General features: G+C 40.0%; 1 protein-coding gene across 2 annotated transcripts in view; it reads right to left on the bottom strand.

Annotated features, from left to right (window-relative positions):
* Positions 1-1,194: 1,194 nt before the first annotated feature.
* LOC101171013 (venom phosphodiesterase 1) overlaps positions 1,195-21,664 on the bottom strand; it is a 31,442-nt gene continuing 10,972 nt past the window's right edge. For both annotated transcript variants that reach the window (XM_023959723.2, XM_011480655.4), the window contains exons 10-25: positions 20,630-20,695; positions 20,443-20,515; positions 17,939-18,047; positions 16,653-16,775; positions 16,450-16,481; positions 15,777-15,904; positions 15,487-15,556; positions 15,294-15,381; positions 14,895-15,067; positions 10,558-10,603; positions 10,163-10,317; positions 9,446-9,581; positions 8,732-8,809; positions 8,508-8,640; positions 2,071-2,227; positions 1,195-1,550 (exon numbers count right to left, since the gene is read on the bottom strand). In XM_023959723.2, the coding sequence (XP_023815491.1) occupies positions 1,377-1,550; positions 2,071-2,227; positions 8,508-8,640; positions 8,732-8,809; positions 9,446-9,581; positions 10,163-10,317; positions 10,558-10,603; positions 14,895-15,067; positions 15,294-15,381; positions 15,487-15,556; positions 15,777-15,904; positions 16,450-16,481; positions 16,653-16,775; positions 17,939-18,047; positions 20,443-20,515; positions 20,630-20,695 (1,741 nt within the window). In that variant the 3' untranslated portion in view covers positions 1,195-1,376. The remainder of the gene's footprint in view (positions 1,551-2,070; positions 2,228-8,507; positions 8,641-8,731; positions 8,810-9,445; positions 9,582-10,162; positions 10,318-10,557; positions 10,604-14,894; positions 15,068-15,293; positions 15,382-15,486; positions 15,557-15,776; positions 15,905-16,449; positions 16,482-16,652; positions 16,776-17,938; positions 18,048-20,442; positions 20,516-20,629; positions 20,696-21,664) is intronic.

Raw genomic sequence — 21,664 nt, 5'->3', positions numbered from 1 at the left:
GACACCGAAACACGCATGAACAGAAATTGACCATTCATTTGCACCAGACTGCATTCTTGGCTCGCACTTCAAACTCCTGTGTGGATCCATTGTGTGTTCGAGCATGCCTAGGTAGTTGCTCATTCTTGCCAAATTCTCACTGTAAAGTTAATTAAAGGTGAAGAGTTCAGCAAAGTTCTTTAGAAGTTTCGTTAAGTTGTTTAACTAGAAAAACAAACGGGGGAAACCTCTGCACCGGATTTACTCTGAAATGAGTATTTGGCAGTAAACGCCTGTTCCTTTTCTGTGAAGCTGGAAAACTTTTTCCAAAGCTGTTCCATTAGAACAGAAGTCTGTTTCTTTTGAAATTGCTGACAGATTTTTGGTGTTAAATGGAGAAAGAGGATCCAATAGTTGGATTAGTGAAGAATGGATTTTCCTCACTGGGTCAGCGTTTGTGTTTGCAACGAAGGTCGGGGACGACGGATGTTTTATGGGACATACGGGTCACGGTTGAACTTTGGTAGTAGGTGGTAGATTCACGATGAAGCAGGAAACCCTCGTGTCTCCTGGTTGCAGCCTCATCCAAGTGCTTTGGCAGCAGGCCCAGATTCAGTCAGTTCCACTATGGGATGCAGGTGGAATATCAGGGCAGGACCAAATCTGGGTGGGCTGAGAGTTTGGGGTGTCATATCCCTCAGAGTCCCTAAATTGCATAGAAAACCATTTTATTGCTTCATCTTGACAAATATCTATGAGTTCTGCTATAAATGCTTTTTCTTCCTTTTTTATGCCTTTTTATTCATACTCACCTTTTTTGTCTTCTATTTAAGTTTTTTTTTAAATTTTGCTTTATATACACAAAACATTTTTGTAACGTTTATTTTGTAAATAATTATTATTTACAATAATTATTGTAAATAATTATTGTAAATATTATTTACATATTGTTAATATTATTTACAAAATTATTTAATTATTATTATTGCAGACCTTCACATTTGGAGATCTAGTTTTGGCATTTAGGGGGCCATTAATCCCTTCATGAGTCTCTACTCTTTTCCATTGTTTCATAAGAGAAAAAATACATAAAAAGTAGGAGAATAAAAAAAAAATGTATTCATCATATTGATTTCACGTTTTTCTTGTTTCGTTATCAAAAATGCATCATCCTCAAATGCATGTCTTGGTTACAAAAATTCGAATACCAATAAATATAGAGACATTTGATCTTATTTATAAGTCATTTAAAGCAAATATGTTTTTCCAACAATTAACAGACATAAATATATAATATATGATGAAATTAAAAGCAATTATAACAAAAAACAAGTAACTTTTCGACAACAGATCCAATCATTCCAGCGCTGCCAAACAATGAAAGCTGGCAAGGTTTTTCATTCTTTTCTGTGGATGGCGGCCGTGGGGCGAGTCTTGATCTTCAGCAGCTCTGCGACGGGTCGCTTACTGCCTTGATAGAAGTCCAACCCTGTGATCAGCTCTACGTCTCTGACGCGAGCTTGATGAAACCACATGTGGTCTTCCACCCACCGAGACGCCTCCTCTGAGCTCTGTCGTTAGAAAATTAGCAAAGAAAACCAAACAATTATTTTCAGGTTTAAGCTTTTTTTCACACATGGAAGGCATCACAGCAACACAAAGGGTTAAAATAGAATATAATGAATCTCTACGAGAAATCCAAACAGACTGAATTTATAAAAAAATAAACCTAAAATTGGGAAATGTTAGTTTCATTTATGAAAACCTAATATATTTATGATCAGAAATGATGCAAATATTCTTATAGATACAAAAATATTAAAGTGAAGACTTAAATTCACTGATACAGAGTTGTGAATCGTCTTGTATTAATAAACAAAGACAGCACTTTTACGTCGTTCCTACAGAATTTTACTAGAATTGAGCCTTCTTTGCTCATAGAAAATTCCTTTGATGGCATAAAATAAAAAAAGAGTGGAGGCCCAGACCTTCTGCTGTATCAGAGAAAAAATAACAACCAGAGTTGGATGTGACAGGCTTTTCCAGTTAACTACAAAAAAACAAAACAAAGGTAGTTTTGTGAGGCCTTACTTTACAACTTTCTGAGGCGTCGGCTCTGTGGGGAAGCAGGAAGGATGCGGTCTGCAGCTGACCGGTGCAGCTGCTCACAGTCTGGGTTGAGTCCCCACAGCTCGTCATCAGCACAAAGTAATGAGTGGGGATGGAGATGTTTGTACCTGGCACAGACCTACAGTTCCACAGAAAAAGGTTACAAGTACCGATGCGTCAATTCTCATGAATAAATCCTCCTGAAAGGCTTTCCAACTAATTCCAAATCCGACATTGTGTTGCCAGTGAAATCCGAGAAAGCTGAACACACGTCTCTGTAAAAGCTTGTTTCATCTTTTCATTCCCCCCTCCCCCCCCTATTTACTGTCAGCATGAGACGTCAGTAGATAATTCAACCAAAAGAACTAAATGAACCAAAACAAGCTAATAGCTGTTATTAGCAAAATACAATTTAACTTCTTTATTTATTGCAGCTACAGGGGTTATTTTTAGGATGTTGAGGGATAAAACAGTCATAGTTCATCATTAAAAAAAGTTTTACTTCATTAAGCACTTTTAAAATCAAAGAATAATGAGAAAACTATAGTAGATGTCAAGCCTCGTCTCCAGTGAGTGGTGCGGTCTGATCTGCACATGCAGGATGAAGCTAACAACAACAACGGAGAAGTTTCCCGCCTGGCTTTTGGTACGTCACATATACAAAGCATTTAATGTTGTTTGGGACAAGATTGCAGGCGGTGAGGAGGAATCCAGTCGTTTTCTTGGAGCTTTCTTTTGTTGTAATGACTTTCAGCCAATCAAAAGGTTTCAACAGTAGCTCCGCCCCCCGCCTCTGTTCCATTTTTCTGTGGACCTACAGCCAATGGGGGCCCAAAAATGATATAATTCAGTCTGCATCAATGAGACCATTTTCCTACACAAAATCTAGAGTACAAATTAAGTTTAAAGCTTCTGCAGATATTTATCAGAGAAGGAAAACAAACTTTAGCCTCAAAAGTCAAAGGAAACTGGAGACTTGAAAAATGTATAAATAAAAAGAAATTCCAATCCTGAAAAACGGTTGGGGACTACAGTTAAAATGACATGGTGGGTGGGTGGGTGGGGGGAAAATCCCTTTTGAAGTGAAGAAAAAACCTCTGTCTAAAGGCCTCAATTTACAATAACATGCAGTCAAATGCTAGATTCATTATAGTAATAAAACCTGCCTGGAAAGACAATCAAAGTGACTAACAGTGACGCAGAACACCTGAAAACGTTGGTATCAGTGCCAAACCACCCACTGCCAACCTCACATCAAAAAAACTCCACTAAAGGACCAGCAGACTAAAGGATCCCATCTGCCCACCACACACAGGTCCTTACAGCGGCTGGGTAGCTCGGCTGGTAAGGTGAGAGGCTGCCATGCAGGAATCCAGGGTTCGATTAACAATGGTACTGGGGGCAATTACCATATCAATGGCGAGCAATTAACATCACCCAGTGAGGTCCTTAGGCAAGCCCCTTAACGCTACTGCCTCCCGAGCGTGGTTAGGCTGCAGCTCACCGCTCCCCCATGGGATGGGTCAAATGTGGAGAAGATTTCCCCAATTGTGGGATAAATAAAGTATCAATTAACCCCTAGAGCAGGGGTCGGGAACCTTTTTGGCCAAGAGAGCCATAAACGCCACATATTTTTAAATGTAATTTCGAAAGAGCCATACAATAATGTGGTGTCTCTTTCCCACACTGAGGCACGGAGACTTAAACCATTCTTAAGGTTCTTCATTCTGGTTACTGTAGACCGCAACGAACGCCGTGCAATTAATGCAGCAGCTCCTAAATCTCTCCCGCCGAAGCGAGAGCGGTTTCCCCAACGTTAAATGTGATCGTTGGTCTGAATGTTCTGTAGATGTGAGACAGACTGATCACATGCAGACATGGAGCTAAACACATACTTACGCGCTGCAGTGAGTGACGGGCAGCGGGTTTTACAATCCCTGCGTGGTTCACCTTACTGGCCGTGCCCACCCCCCCACCCTCTGCTTTCTCCCTCACACATCCCGTCCCCGCAACTACGCGCTCTCTCAGAAACGGGAGCGCGCAGTTTTAGGCACGGAAATTCACAGGTTTCCGGCTGGTCCAAACTCTGTGTAATAATAGATAATAGTAACTGATAGTGCTGGTGTAGATTTTTTTCTCCAAGCACCGCTACTACTGCGCGCCTCTGGAATCGCATCGCGCCAGACAAGGACTGGTCTAATGAGAAAAAAAAAAGTATAATTAAAGATTTGTCTGCGAGCCACATGTGACCATCAAAAGAGCCAAATATGGCTCGCGAGCCATAGGTTCCTGACCCCTGCACTAGAGCATATCTAGGAGAAGCCAGACCATATGCATTTGAGAAATACCATGGGAAGTTGCCCTCTGCCCCACAAATACAAACTCAGTCACCTACAATGTGTCCAAACACCTCACAATCGTCTTTTCTCCCTTGGTAGTGAACAATGCAACCACAACACCTGCAATGGACCAACGATGGACCCAAATGGTCTCTTTTGATGCGATATCCCTGTTTTTTCACAATAGAAACCTCATAGATGGTCAAGTTAATACTGAACCCCACCTGCCAAACTCCACCCAGTTTCACTTTTGAGGAGAATTCTACACTGGCAAAAATTAGGCAGTGCCAAGGAATCTGTAATCTGCACCTCTTATTCCTGAACTTCAAATTAAAGATCCCGGACTTTCCGTGGAACTACAGTTACTCATCGCTCAGATCCTTGGATGGCATATGGCTGAAGAATTCCTTCCCCACGCTGATGTGATGGATAAATACATCATGTAACTCAAGGAAACACCAAGGAGGATTGTTTATCCCTCCTTGACTTCTCTGTACACAGCAAGGAATGCAAGAATCTAAACATGGTGGTGTTCAGGAAACACAATGACGAGCATTCATTGACTGTCTATGGGAACTGGACCGAGTCAGTGTGAGGTCACCCAAAGAAAATGATCTACTTCTGATTCCAAAGAAATGAAGTGAATTCTGCCGCCATGTTTCCTGATATGGTCATCACCATGTTGGAACAAGAAATCGTCAATAAGCAATGTTTGGCTTGAATCGGTCTGTGTCTATGGCAACCACTCTCTCTAGTCAGGAGGGAGCATGTTAGAAGGCCACACCCCTTCCACTGAAAGCGGGATGGGGGGAAACTGTCAATCAAATAAATGGTTTTGAGAATACATGCTTTTATTGAGGTATCTGATTGCTCAGTTTAACTTGAATAACTTGTGCCACAGCAAGGAGGGGTCACTTAGTCTAGTGCAGGGGTCGGGAACCCATGGCTCGCGAGCCATATATGGCTCGCGAGCCAAATATGGCTCTTTTGATGGTCACATGTGGCTCGCAGACAAATCTTTAATTATAGTTTTTTTTTTTTCATTAGACCAGTCCTTCTCGGGCGCGATGCGATGTCAGAGGCGCGCAGTAGTAGCGGTGCTTAGAGAGAGAAATCTGCGCCAGCGCTATCAGTTACTATTATCTATTATTTCACAGAGTTTGTACCAGCTGGAAACTTGTGAATTGACGTGCCTAAAACTGCGCGCTCCCGTCTCTGAGAAAGAGCGCGCAGATGCGGAGACGGGATGTGTGAGGGAGAAAGCAGAGGGTGGGGCTGAGGGGTTGTGGGGACAGGCAGCAGGTGAATCTCGCAGGGATTGTAAAAACGTAAAACCCGCTGCCTGTCATCCACTGCAGCGTGTGAGTGTGTGTTTTGCTCCATGTCTGCATGTGATCAGTCTGTCTCACATCTACAGAACATTCAGACCTATGATCACGTTTAACGTCTCAACGCCTGCATGAAGCAGAAACTCACCACGGATCAACCAGACTAGACCATCAGCAAAACTACCACTAGAAATACTCATCATTTATTAGCAACAGCATAACAATGTTATTAAAAAAGAATCCACAGACTTATTGTACTTTAAAAATGTTGAAATTAAATCAAATGCACACATTCATTTGTATATTTAGTTTTAAACAAATTGTCGCGGACTGAGTTGGATGGCTGTTGGGCCGCGTTAAAAGTTCTGGAGTTCATTGAACGCGTCAAGCAGAGATCTGATTGGCCCTCAGTTCTGTCGCTCAGCCTGTTGTTAGGTAGTTTGGACCAATGGGGTTCAGCTATGGGCCGAATAAGGGAAATAGTAGGGCTGCACCGGGAGCAGGGGAATATAAAGTTGGGAGAAGCGCTCTCGTGTCGGCGGGAGAGATTTAGGAGTTGATGAATTAATTGAACGGCGTTTGTTGCGGTCTGCAGTAATCGGAATAAAGAACTTTAAAAGAGGTTAAGTCTCCGTGCCTCAGTGTGGGGAAGGGACACTACATTATTGTATGGCTCTTTCGAAATTACATTTAAAAATATGTGGCATTTATGGCTCTCTTGGCCAAAAAGGTTCCCGACCCCTGCTCTAGTGTCTTGTCATGTTTGACTCCCACCCCACCCCTACCTAAACAGAAGCAGGGAGTAATCCGTACATTCCAGCTCTGGGCAGAAATTATACCAACAAGCTCAGAGGAAACCAACAAAAATGAAGAAGTCACATGAACACTGGTCTCAGTAACTGCCACAGGAGCTGAACTTTGGTAAAAGACAAGAAAAGGAGAACCTGCAGAACTGATCACAGAGAAAAAAAGGGGGGTGGACAGAACAAACAACATTTTTCTCCTTTCTGTGTTTGATGTAGCTGAGAAACAACCTTCAATACCTACGACATCTGTGCAAAAACCGATCTACCCCAAGGTCAAGACACAGAGTGACATGCAGACCAATGTTATCCACGTCATCCAATACAGTCATGATAGCTATGATTTGTGCATCTTGGAAACTAAACAACCTTTTGTAGTGATTGCACAGCACAGAAGAACTCCATCATCAGTCCAGGACTCAACAGTTCACCTGCAGCTGAAGGACGGTGCACACTCCTTTCATTACAAAGTCACATTCTGGACAGAGATGACAGACGGTTTAAAGACCTACTGCGATTATCTTTTGATCTATTGTGGTGGTCGTAGATCCTGCAGAGCGGCTGGAGTTTGTTAGAAATTTGCCTCAGAGTTGTGGGCGGACCCTTTGTCACGGCGCAAACCGGGTCCCCCTTCCCCTCCCCATTGCTGAGAGCTCTCTGTTGAGACACTCTCTTACTAGTTTACAGCCAACAACAAAACCGGTGCAACATAAACAATATCAGAACGATGCAGTCATTCATTTTGAGCCAGAGCCAGGATGGAGCGGAGCGGGGAGCTGGTGGCTCGCCGTTGTAGGTCCTACACAAGTTATCACACCTTGTTTCCATCTGCTTCTTATTCACAACAACAAAATTAAGAAAAACTCATAAATTCAATTTTAACATGATCATTTTATATATATGTCTGCCATCGTGAAAAAAAGCAACAAAAACATGTTAAAAACACGATTTTTTGTCAAAAGCATTTGTCAAAATGAGGAGCCGTTCTCTGAACACGGGGGGGGGGGGGGGGGGGGGGGGTTCTGAGACTCTCCCCGTCTCCCTTGCACACAATCATGTTGTGACATCTAGGAGGGTTTTGTGTACAGAACAGCAGAAAGAAGCCTACCCCACAACATGGCATCCACCCACCAACCAACAGTTGGTTACATCTTGATCTCATTTTGACTGGATTTTTGTTTCCATAACAGCTCGTCCTCTTTGTGAATAATTCTTTTACCAGGGCACCACCTAACGTACACCCAGCTCTGGTGGGACACAGCCGCTAAAAATGAGTCATCAGTGTCAAAGGAAAACACATGACGCAAATGTGTGACACTCCTCGAGACATGGTGTCATCCAGACTCACGTGAGCTGGGACATCCCCTTTAGCTAATTATGGAAAGAATGCTGCACGGTTATACAACAGTTTTGTTGTGTAAAGTGGGGCAGATGATGTCTGTGGAAAGCGTGGGTTTGTTTAGGCTGTGCATTTCTTCACACTTAGATCAGGCGGTGAAATTAACCAACATTTCGGTATTTTATTAATCAGCACATTTTTCTGGGTGTTTTTTTAAAGTTTTATTGTTTTGGTTTTTCACCCTATAATCTATTCTATTCATTCTTTTTAAGTGAACTCAAATTGTGGCAAATAATGATTAAATATGTACGAAAATTAACTATTCTATCGATATATATATAATATATGTCAATGTCATCCACTGGTGTGGGCATGATTGAGTTTTGGTGGGACCAGAAAAAAAAACTATTAAAAATGTGAATGTGCTGTTCTGTGAATTAAATATGATCCGTTTTTCATAATTATACTCATTTATTTATCTATGAGTGGAAGTTTTCAGTTCAATGTATTCCTACTTTTTTATCTAAATGAACATTTTTTTTAAAGGAAGCCAATAAAATAAAGAAAATAAAAATAGAAAAGTATAGTTTATGCATTAGTTCCAACTTACTCCAGTATCTGGTCTGGGGTGTCGTAGCAGCCGTTATAATCGTAGTCGAAGACTGGTCCGGTCACAACATTGATCTCATTATACAGGAAGGCATATTTTTTCAGTAAACTATTGTGGAAGAAATCCCATATTTCTGAGGAAAGAGATGAACGCTCATCAGACAAATTCTTTATTTTTTAATATAACTCTTTTATTATTTGTGTTTGGACCCATTCTGAACTTACCCTTGAACCTGGGGTACATGGGAACTACATTACTCATCAGGAGAGCATCATACTGTTGGTCCGCAGAAACATTCAGGTCTAGAAACACAAAAACATATTAATGAAGAAGAAGAAAAGTTGCAGAAATTTGTTTTTTTTTTTTAACTCTAACCTTTTATGTTTAAAGATTAAAAACTAATCCTTATCCTTTTACTTGAAGTTAAAGTTATTATTTTTTAACTGTATGTTAGAACTATAAAAATAAATAAAATTATGGGAAACACTTTATAATAACTTAAAACAATACTTCCTAACTTAAAATAAACACCCGTAGTAAATTAATATTTTTTGACATTTTTAAGTCTTTACATACATAATAATTAACATGTTGTTGATGGATACACTGCAATCCATGAAGTAGGGTTAAATAAATTTGCATCACAAACGTTAAAGGAGAAGGATTTCCCTTATTAATAAAAAAAATGATTATGTCAGTATAGAGCTGTAGTTTGATTTTTTTTGAATGTTAAAAAAATGGAAAGACTCAGTTTTGACTAAACCGAAAAAGAAAAAGCTGTTTCTTTTCTCTTGTAGAATAAAATTATTTTTGTATGATCTTCAATCCTAATAGGTGAATTTAGCCATTGCCAGATTTTATTGGAACAATAATTAGGATTAACTAACATTTTCTATGACTACATGGTGAAAAATTAGCCACTGGGTGCTGATACGTACTGGGTGGAAAAAGGAAAGCAGGAGTCAGGCTTCCAGCTGTTTCATAGAGATCACATCTGGGACTCTGGGATGGTGTCAGTCTAACATCAGCCCTCAAACAATCTGATATCACTGGAGGCAATGGTGTGATGTCAGTCTACATGAGCAGACAAAATTCATTCAGATTCAGTTTGTATAAAATACTAAATTAGCTCATAAATCATAGTAAAAATAAACATATTAATGCAACACAGACAACATTAAACCTTCACTTTGGTTTGCATTACAGAAACCGATAAAAAAAAAACAACCTGTATTATCACAAACTAATGATGAAAACAAGAGGAGAGTTTTCTAAAGTCCTATCCTATATATCATATACATCTACATATGTTTATCTTTTGGAAATTAACAGGTATGCAAAAAAACAACAACAATGTCATAGTTTAAAAGAGATTTAGATAAAAATGTAAAATTCATGAAAAGAGATCAAGGCAACTTATCAACTTTTTTTGTTATTAAAGTAAAAAAAAAAGTCTGAAAAGTTCAGTCCAACTGTGACCTTTCCAGTAATTTAGGTACTTCAAATACTGTAGAACATGAGTTTGCAAACTGAAAATGCTTTAATACGATCACGTTTTAATGATTTAAACTCCCAGAAGTGTTTGAAAATGATCAGAAAATTGTTGTCAACCCTCAGCTAAAGATCTATCCATCTATCTTGGCTCTGATTCTTACGGGTTTCTCCACAGTGAAGGAGCTCCACAGAGGCATGAGCACTTTGTGGCTGTAGGCACTGACAAAGCCTTCCTGGTGGAGGATGCAGTAACTCTGGTCTGGCTGCAGCATCTGCGGACGGCCAAGCAGCATGTGCCTCTTCTCTGCAGCAGACACTGTGACAAGAACAAACAACTTTTGTTTGGACGTATACAAGTTTGATTCTATATAGCAGGGAAGTGGCGTGTGATTAGAAGGGAGTTGACAAACAAATATGATATTTTTCAGGTTAAAGTTCTTTATCCCCTCGTGTCATTTGCCCTGTAAAAGAGTAATCTCACTGTACCTGTACTTGTACTGTTACTATAAAATAAAGAATCATTCATTTTTTATAAAAGTCTATCCTGATGACTTACCTTGAGCTGCAGTTAAATTCAAACGGCTGTTGATGGTATTCCCCTCCTAAAAATATAGACAGCTTTGAATTTTTAGACAGTTTAACATTCAATAAACATAAAAAAAGACTAAAAACTAGTTTTATTTTTGTGAATATTTCAAAATCTTCCAAACAAACATGTTTCTTTCCCACTTGTAGATGGTGCAAAGTCATGTTATTTCACAAAAATGTTAATTTTAAGCATCAAAATTTGTTAGAATGTTTTTTTTGTTCCACATTTGGAAAAATAAAACCTCAGGTAAACAAAACTTAAACTGGGAGAATGAAAGACAAATAGGAATGACAGCAATCAGAGTTTCCACAGAATAGGAATGGATAACTTTTCACGCATCAAAAACTGTAGTAAACATTGAGTCTGGACAGAGTGTTCCAGGTTTAATCCAGAGAGTTCAGGATCTTCTATAGTCAGGAAGAATATTCATGGAAAATGCTTAAAGCAGCCAACATTCGTAGGAACAGACTTTCACAGCAAGTTCACCTCGCGCTCAGGCCATGCAAAAACCAAGTGCTCATAGTTTGGCAGGGTCATCCTGAGCTACAACTGAGCTGTTCATGATGAGGGAACACCAGAAGTAATGTTCTTTACTTTGGCAAAACAAAATCTAGATCAGTTTGCTTATTCTGTTCCAAATGACACAAGCACTGGAGAGCACCGTTGCAGAGACATCTCAGTACAAACTGCTCTGCACACACGCAGACATTCCATAAACAGCATATGCAATAATCGGCTAAGTCAAAGAGCTCCATCGGCTATATTTAGAAATTACTAGAAGCTCTCAGTTGCGTAGAATCATATTTCTTATGCTCTCTTCCCAGCATCCACTGCATGCGTAAACAAAAGCAGTTATTGATCTGTATTAAAATACAATCCAAAAGGAAACCCATTAGAGAGTAATTCCTATGAGTTCAGCAACTAAAAGTTAAAGATGAAAAGTTATTTTTAGAGACTACTTTTGTTCATCAGCACTTCCGGAAGTGAACGCAGACAATAAAGGAAGATGTATCCCCCACAACCTGGGGGATACAGGTCAGCAAGTTTTTCCTCTTGCTGACTGGAATGCCGTCCTTCTCAATCGTCTTTATTTTTGAAAACTGATGGATCAAGTATTTTCTAATCTCTAAAACAGCTAGCGTTCTCAGTAAGTCATGCGTACCCAAGTCAATATTTGAAAGCAATTATACAAGGAGGTTCTTTCCGTTTACGACACTTGACTATCAGTTCTTTGAGACAGCATTGAGGAAATTAATGAGTTCTGAGAAGTTGCAAAAGAGCTTTCAGAGGTACAGATAAAAGCGACACCAGGAACCCGAGCTAAATGTGACATTCAGGAAGCAAAACAAATTGAAAATAGGGGATTTTCACGTCTTAATCTTTGAAGAAGAACTAAAAACGAAACATAAAGGTACGATATCTTTGGTAGATAAAGCACTTTATTTAGAACCAGAGCAGCAGAGACGGAGTTTAAAAGTAAGATTTCAATCTGAAGCAAATGATATTGCTTTGTAAGAAGTGCAGTTCTTTTTTATTTGACTTTGGGAATCTTCCACTCCACTTTTATTTTGGCGCAAACTTCTGATTTCAAGCAACAGTCCTACCTTCTGTTGCTGCAAAAACAGTTAACGTTGCATTACATTTGATTTTTATTTGAAGTGTCTCCAGAAAGACACCCAAGTAAGAGGTTTTAGAAAGAGTCAATCTTTTGCTTTCTTAATTATTTGTTTCAGGTTTCATCTGCTTCGTGTTCCTTGCAGACTTCAGCACGATTCAAGTCATCAAACCGCTCATGTCCCCCGAGGTGTGACACAACATGTTCTAGACGACCACCAAAGCAACAGTCAAATTTGCTTGTAAAAGTCTGAGATTTATGTGCCTGAAGCAAACAAAGGAAGGAGCTGCAAACAGCAACAGCTTACAGAGAGGCATCAGCAACCACTGAGAGACTGAAGGCGCATGCTCAACACCAGAATTACTGTGTCTGCTGAAAATAACAGTGAGGCTTCAGCTTTTGGAAGAACAAAAGGTATTATGCACTGTTATATATAGATACATATTAATATATATTTGTTCTGTTAGTTTCCGTGATCTTTTGCCAACTTTTATTTTTATCTGTGCTTCCTGAAACAGTGTCAACAACAGTAAATCATGCGTCTTTTGATGCCTCACTGGCACTGCTCAGGGCCTTTATTGTGGTATTTTTGGTAATCAGTTCCTCATTGCTAAACTCTGACGTGCTTTTATTTTTTTGTTCTTTTTCCCCCCGTTGCTTCCTTGTGTGAAGTGTTTTTGTAATTATTTCAAATTGAGGTTGATGTCTATAGTGGAAAGATGCAAACGTAGAGAAATGCTGCGTTCATGGTGTGTTGGCATGATCGGAAAAATGACTCTCCAATTTAAAAACCGTACATGAACGTGAGAAAAACAATAAAAATCTTTAAACAACAGATGACTGCAGAATAACTCTCTGCACCCAAACAAACGTCAGTGTAGTGCAGTGCTCCATCTATGGGTAGATATCAGCATTGCAGGGAAAACAAAATGTTAAGAAGGATTATAAATATAAATGGTACCAGATGTAAAGCTGAGCAGACAGACGAGAGCTGAAGGCCTCGTGTGTTGCACATATTTTACTGTTACAACAGCGGGTTGTGGATGTTCTGACACACAAGGTGTATATTTGAATAAACCTCCTTTTGTAATTTAGGCTAAACTTTATTATATTGATTACATTTTGTATCCTTTTTTTTTTATGTTGGACCGGACGAAAAAGCAGAAGAAGATACAAGGGAGGGATGTTAGAGACAGATTAAATAGTTTAACGGGCTGCACATGTCCGGCGGGTCATAGTGTCCCCACCCCTCCTTCAAACCAAGACCCTAAAAGCGTTTGAGGAGGTGTTTTGCTATGTATGAGTCCAAAAAGTCTTAATTATGACAGCTTGCAGTGCTGTCCATGACATCCTGGGACATCCTGAATATATCCAGAGACCAGCTGAACACGTTTTCTGAAATACTGCAGACACACATGCTGACGATTAGTCATGGCTTTTGGCCACTAGTGTTGACTTTATTACTTCCTACTGTGACACTGTAAAGAAGGTATGCTGGCAGTGTGCAATCTACCTCCCAATTTCAAATTTGAACAAAAACATTTGACACTACTGAGTGGCGAGCCTAAAAATAAAGCTCAAAGAAGAGAGTTCAGCCAGTTCTGCCAGTCCTACGACTTGTCTGTGCCTGCGTCTCCCTATAAAAAACAACAGTAGCTTTTTTAATTGCTTCTCTGCAATCTGAACTATGTATTTATTTACTTTAGTTGAAGTATTTGGTGCTTGTGCTTCTTTTGTCCTGAATTACCTCTGCCCTTGTTGGTCTGTTTTTAAAGTGTGATGAACCACAACAGGTTTGGCTTGCAAACAGCCGCCTCCCAATTTAGACCAACTGGAGTAGAACTTCTCACAAGGATCACAAAGAGTATTCACCAGTGTGACTGCATGCGTTATCACAAGTTTTTTTTTTTTTAGGTTGGGCTGTCCTTTGAGTGAAGTTCCCTGATCAGCTGCTTTATGCTCTGGCATGCATGTTTGTTAGCATGGCACATGTTGCAGACGGTCACGGTTTGTTTTCTAGAACAGTTTCTGCAGAGTGGAGGTAGTTTATTAGAAATTCACATCCGGGTGGAGGGCCGGACCGTTGCGCAGAGCAACGCCGCCCCTCTTTCAGTTGCTGAAAGCTTAGAGCAGGGAACTTGTGGCTGTATTTTCTACGTCACAAATAAGCTCTTTTTCAAAATGCATTGTATTATCTGCTCTTGATTCACAAGCATTTGTTTAAAGAAACACTCAGGGAAGCTATTTTGAGCTTAATTTTGGTAAATGGTAAATGGCGTATACTTATATAGCGCTTTCTACCTTCTTACGAAGGCCCAAAGCACTTTACAGTCACAGTCCCATTCACCCATGCACACACACATTCACACACTGGCGGCGGCTCCGCTGCCAAACACTGGCGCCAACCTCCCACCAGAGGCAAGGTGGGGTTCAGTGTCTTGCCCAAAGACACTTCGACACATGGGCGTGCATGGCGGGAATCGAACCTGCAATCTCACGATCATGGGTCGACCGCCCTACCGCTGCACCATGGCCGCCCCATCAATTTTCTTCTCATATGTCCACCATCATCAGATAAATGCCACAAAAACATGTTAAAAAACACAATTTTCATCAGAAATGATGATTAAATAATTATTTTTCAATTGTTTCCCCTTAGAGATGAAGGAATTAAGTCTCAGATTCCTACCAGGCTGGAACAGGAGCATCCCAGGTCGTCTTCAGGAACAAGGCTGACCAGGGGGCACTGACCTGGCGCACTCTGCTCAACCGGGTGCACAGGGGTGTGGTAGGGGTTCCTGAGGGCGTGATTCATGCTGCCATGGGTGCCATTGTTTTCAGAGGGCGTGATTTCCAGCACATCTACACGAAACAATGACACATTTGAGAAAACATCCTTTATTTTATCCCAAAAACTGGTTTCTTGTGTCTTTCATGTGTGCATTTAAACCCTTATACTTACTAAACAGAGAAGATTGATTAGAAAATATCCAGTTTTGTGTTCAATATCAATTTCTATTAATATTACACAGTAGTTGGTTAAATATAAACACACACTGTGTGTTTGGTGAGTAAAGGATTTACTCACCACACATAAGGTTGTATAGCTCAATGCTGGAAAAGGGCTCAACCTCAGTTCTAAACTGAAACTTGGGGCCATAACTGAGAAACAAGGCCTAAAAGAAAAGGGGTGCATGTGTCATCGTGCCTTTCATTTGGCTTTGATTCATTTTAGACTAAAGAGGAGAAAAAATAATAGAGCAGGGACGTCCAGCACTCACATGCATGCTGTCAGCATCATTGTCGTAACCATGGTTACCACCAAAGCAGAATGTGAGAGATCCGGGGTTTCTGTTGGAAACATGTTCATTTTATGGTTGAATCAGTAGTTTGAGATGGTCAAGTTGAAAGGTCAAAGGATGCATCGCAATCCCATAATTTGGTTTTCCTCAATGATGATGTTATGCTTTTTTTCATAATTACTCATAATTTCTGAAATGCTTCCAAACCTAATTTATCATTAAAAACAAATGACAAAAGGGGGGGGGGGGGGGGCATGAACAACAAATACCTTTCAAACAACCACTTAGGCTCGACCAGAACATTGACATCCTCAATACGTCGGCTGTCGGCGTAGTGGAAGCGCTTTGGTAGGTGGGCTTTCAGATACGGGGTGATCTTTTGGTCTGGTTTTTTACACTTGAAAAACCCAAAAATACAAAGAGCTGATTTATTGTTTCATTTTTTCCGTTATAATAAATATGCTAAAAATGTTGGCAAACTATTCATTTACTCAAATTAGATTGAATTACAAGGTCAACAATCATACAACAATTATAGTAGTACACAAGCTTCAAAGTCAAAAACTGTGCTTGTTTATAACTGTACACAGTGTTCCCTCGTTTTTCCCAGGAGTTCCGGTCTAAAAGTCACCTGTGAAAGGTGAAAGCTGCAAAGATTTTTACAACTTCCACACTTGCTTAAGCTCTCAAAGTTCAAACACACACACCAGTATATAGATGTGGAGAGCAGAATGCCTTTGGCATGGAGGAGATTGATTGACAAGGCCTATGGCCAATCAGGATGCAGAGCACAATGTGCTAAATACATAAAATGGAATGTTCCATTTAAAAAAAATCCATGAAACAACGAGACTGCAAAAGGTAAACCACAATACAGCGAGGGAACCCTTTCCTTTATCTCAGTGTTAAAATGTTTTCAACCAAGTCAAAATGAGCACTTACAGACATGCTAGCAACCAGAGCAGCACTGTCCACTGTTGAGAAAGCAAAACACGTCTATAATAATTTAAATATCAAAAGCACTAATTCTTTAATCCAATATAATATTTACAGTTTATTTTGCTGAAAGAAAAACCTAAAAAAGATTTTGATTAGAAGTTGATATTTCAGACTTTACTGCAGGTGTTCTGTCTGTGATTACTCACAAACTGTGTCAACGTTTTTAGCTCGAATGCGTCCAAATGGCCCCTCAGTGACCACATAAAGGCTGGTATCGACCCCCAGGTCCTGCATGGCTTCCTTCCTGTCGCAGCTTATTTCCTCCATACCTGTAACAAGAGACGTTCATAGGTCACGTTTTGGAAGTCCACACCAAGACTCGTGGTTTTGGTCGTGTCAGCTTCAGGTCACAAGTCTCACTGGTAAGATCTTTGTCTTTCGACTGCTCTCTAAAGGGCTCGCCACGGAGAATCTACCTCACTCAATCCTCAAACCCTCTCTTTGGTCGTCCTCCAGTTCCATTTCCTGGTAGCTCCAATCTCAACAACCTTTTATCGACAAATTCACTGGTTCCAAACCATCTCAACCTGCTTCCCTGCATTTATCTTTTCCTTTGATGGATTAGTTCATGATCATATCCATCCTGGTCAGAGAACCTCAACATCTTCATCTCTACTACCTCCAGCTCTGCCTCTTGTCTCTCTCTCAGAGTCTTTGAACCAACAACATGGCTGCTCTCACCAGTCTTCTACAACTTTCCTTTCATTCATGCCGACACCTGAACATTTCCTCCAACCGTTCCAACCTGCTTGCTCATGTTTCTTCTTCTTTTTCTCTGTTTTTGTGAACTGTTGACCCGTAAGAACTAAAAGTCCTCCACCTTCTGCTCCTCTGCTCCCTGTAACCTCACCATTCTACTCCAATTCCTCTCATTTATGCACAGAGACTGTCGCGCTGAAGCCGACCTTCATTCCTCTCCTTTCCTCTCTAGATGTTCCTCCACCTGCCGCCTTCTTTCACTGCAGATCACTATGTCATCTGCAAACAACAAGGAGATTCCTGTCAATCCCTCTCTGCAAAGGCATTTCATCACCATGGAGACAAAAAGGAGCTCAAAAACTAATCCTTCGTGCAGAACCACCTCTACCTTCAATTCCTCGGAATCACCTACAGAACATCTCACCACTGTCTTCCAGCACTCAGACAAGTCCTGCACAACTCCATCATACCACTCCAGGCTTCCTCATACAAACATCTGTATCATGTTGTGGACTTTCTCTAAAGCAGCTCCTTCTGACCGTTTTCTGTTCTTCTCTAGAAACATCCTCAAAGCAAACATATAATCTGTGGTTTCTCTCCAAGACGTTAACACACTGTTGCTCACGTATTTCACCTCTGACTACAGCCAGGCTTTCATTACTTTTCCCATGACTTCATCATGTGATTCAGTGAAAATAAACTGTAAACCATGCTGGTGCGTGGTTTGGTTTACCATGGTCAGCCAGGATAACGATGTTGAGGCAGCGGTCTAAGCCAATCTGTTTAAGTCCGTTCATGAGCTGGCCAATGATCTTATCGACGCCCTGGAGGGAGATGATGATCTGGGAAAACAAGATCACAGCTTGTACCAGAAAAAATACATCATTAAAAACACTACAAAAGAGTAACATGATGGGGAAAAAACTTACTAAACTTACTATAAATAATTTTGCCTGGAATTCTAAATACTGCAAACGTTCACACCAGCGACCACTTCTGATGAAAGATCTATGTAGACACATGTGTGTTTTGGGCTTCCGTGTTCAAAACCCTCATATGCACGTGTTACTATGCAGGTTTCTAAGTCAGTTTTAGAACAGAACAGAATAGAACACAAAAGAACTGAATTGAAACAAATAAAAAAAAAACTATATTAATCCTGAAGTAAATTCAAAAACTGCTAGCTGCTTGCATTCACATAAGCACATCCCAAAAAAAAAGCTAAAAGCAAACACGAAAAAAAACGAATAAATCCCCCCAAAACAACCAAATATTAAAATTCATAATTAAAATATTACATAATAATTAAATATAATAAATATAATAATGAAAAATATAATAAAGTCAATAAATATTCCAAAAGCAAAATCTAATACAATAAAACCATCAAACATTAAAAATGTAAAATTCAATTTAAGTTTCTTGAAACAGCTTTGTTTCATTAAACCCTGCCACGATCTGCACTCTCAGACTCTCTTATTGTGCCGACTGTGGTTTGTGTTTGCTTGTTGAAAAATGTTCTGGCGTCACTGTAATGTTGCAGTGTAATTTACTTTCATGCCAAGGTTCTCATTTACCACCAGTTGTTCCTGAAAACAGCTCTGATTGTGGTTTTTAGCTTTATATGCCTGCATTGGTCTGAATCTGACTAACAAACGTCCACAGTGGTTTGACAACATGGAGTTGATATGGAGCAGTGGGGTAGATGATGCTCACAGAGGGACCTAAACTCATAAAATCCTTTTGGACTTGCTGCAGCTGTAGCCAACCGAAATAAAAAGTCATGCTGCTTGCTTCTGAAACACTTCTTTACACATGGTTTCAATATAAATGAAACTTTATATTATTAATTAGTGAAGTTGAACGTTTTTAGGGCTTTTGCATTTCTGGCCCAGATGCCTGTGGCCGCTTTAATGTTGGAAAAAATCAGTAAATGTTAAGTAAGCGATTATCGGATCTTTAAACAGTCTTGTTTAAAACCATTTTAGTCTAAACAAGAACAAATGCTTTGCAGTCAATGGACTGAGGCATTTATGTTTACTAAACTCTTTTGTTTTTTGCTGGAATATGAGGCTTTTTTAGTTTATGTAATATACTGACTGAAGAGTCGTCCTTTTGTGAGTTCCTCCTGAAAGGAGTTTACTAAATGTCCGTCATGTCGTTGGGATTAAAGTCCCAACAACATGATCATTTGGCTGTGGAAACTCAGCTAAATGATCAAAAGTTGAAAAAAAGTCAAATGTAGTCATGGAAGAAAAAAATACATCTATGTGTCTGCAGGTGTCCATATGATTGAATAACAGTTTAATAATCAAACGTCGGTTTAGCAGTGGGATAGCATAGATTTTTTAAGACTCCATATTAGCTGTTAAACTAAGTTAAAAAAGCTGTACTGAATACAGCTAAATGATAGAGTTGGAACACTTGAAAACATGTCTTATTGCAACCTAGCGATAAGATTAAGGTTATATTACTTTATTAACCACAGCAGGAGAAAATGAGCTGAGCTCTGAAAGTATTTGAACTTCTTGCTTTTTTATGGCCTTATTTAAAGGTGTACTCATACTGGACAAGCCAGTCGGTCTTGACCGAGCCCACTTAGTGTGGTTCGGGTCAAGTCCGGAACCTTGCGTTTGGTCTGTATTCAGGCTGCCTTCAACTGGAGATTTCTATTTCTATATGAAAGATCTCTTCAGTCATTGGCCTGGAATTATGAGGGCGGGGCAACGCAACAAGAGAAAGTCTAATGAACTTTGCAATGCTTGTCGGGATAGTTCACTTATTCAAACGTCATATTTCGCTGACTAACATTGACCGTCTGCTTCAGCGTCATGTACAAAAACACTTTTTACTGCTACTTTGGTGCGGTGGAGGCCTGGTGCAAGGCGGTTACCCTGGAGACAACGGCCAAGTAGGTACGCTGATGTGTTTATGACATTAAGATTGGCGGGAAAACACTGTGAGGAGCAATGTGAAACCACGTTAAAAGTTGTTGTAATGAGCCTGCATTCATCCGACCACATTTCATCATCATCCTGGTTGCTATGTTCCTTTTCTGTTCACATCCTGTCATGCACGGCTACAGTGGCCGTTTTGGTCCAGTTGTTCCGGTCCGAGCTCGGAGCCTATTCAGACTGAGGAAAACTTAGTTTGACTGGAAACAAACCAAGACCACCTTTAAAAGATGGGTCTGAGAGCGGTCCCTGGTTCCGGACCAGGGTCCACTCGTGAGCTTACCCCTCCACTGACTGGACCGAAGCTGTGTCCTGATTTATCTGGTTCTTCCAGATACAGTGTGTAAAAATCAGGTCTGAAAGAAAAGCAGTATTATTCTTTGTATCAAGTCAAAAGAACACAATGTCATTTTGTTTTACTCTGTTGTTGTTTTACTTTACTATTTTGTCAACAAAATAAAAAAAATTACCTCTCATTGTCAGGAAGCTGCAGCCATTTCAGAACAGTCAAGACTCTTTCTTCAAATGGTACATCACTGAGATGTTTAAAAAAGACAAAGATGTCAAAAGTTGAACTTGATATTTTGCAACAGTATGAAAAAGCATTTAAACAAACAAATGAGTACAAATGGCCTGAATGGCATTTACTTATAGCTTTACCTTCCCAGAAGGCCCACAGCGCTTCACAGTCACACACACATTCTCACACTAATGGCGGCTCTACTGCTGAACCCTGGCACCAACTTGGAACCCCCGGGAGCAATGCAGGGTTCAGTGTCTTGCCCAAGGACACTTTGACACATGGGCGAGAAGGACGGGAGCTGAACCTGAGACCTTTCAAAAGACGACACTCTACATCTGCACCATGGCCGCACAAAACCAATAAATATATTTTCGGTGAGTCAAATCACTAGTCTGACTTGTTTTTCTGGAGTTTTGGCTCATGCAGTCGCTGGAATTCAGATTTAAATGAAACAAAAATGAAATCAAAGTTGGAGGAGAAATGGTCCGTTCAAAGACCCGCTCCAAGAAAAAGATTGTTTTTAACATGTTCTTGTGGCATATTTCTGATGATGATGATGGGCACATTTGAAAAAAATGCAGCTTCTGCCCTCAGAATAAATACTTTAGAGAAAAAATGAACAGAAAAAAGCCAGTTAGAAGGTTATCTGTGACAAAACACTAACTGACTGAAGTTGTAAACTGCTGGATTTTGGGTTTGAGACCAACGACAACAGCTTGTTGCTATGTTACCAACATTTTCAGATTAAAACTTTTTTGTCAAATCAGATGTTTTATTTTACACTTAAAAAAAAACAGGCAAAAAAAAGCCAAACGTGGAAGGATTTAAAAAAACTAAATTCAAGACTATGTGACTATTGGTCTATATTCTGGTTAAAAAAAAGATATAATAGCCTTCTCCCAAAGGTTTTTACAGCTGCAGTGACTCTCAGTATAAAACATTTCTGCCTTTATCAGTTCAAGAAACACGCTCACACACTCAG

Source organism: Oryzias latipes, chromosome 11 (assembly GCF_053564925.1).
Source record: "Oryzias latipes strain Hd-rR chromosome 11, Olatipes_Hd-rR_3.1".
Classification (NCBI taxonomy): Eukaryota; Metazoa; Chordata; class Actinopteri; order Beloniformes; family Adrianichthyidae; genus Oryzias; species Oryzias latipes.
This window is presented reverse-complemented; position numbering and strand designations above follow the sequence as displayed.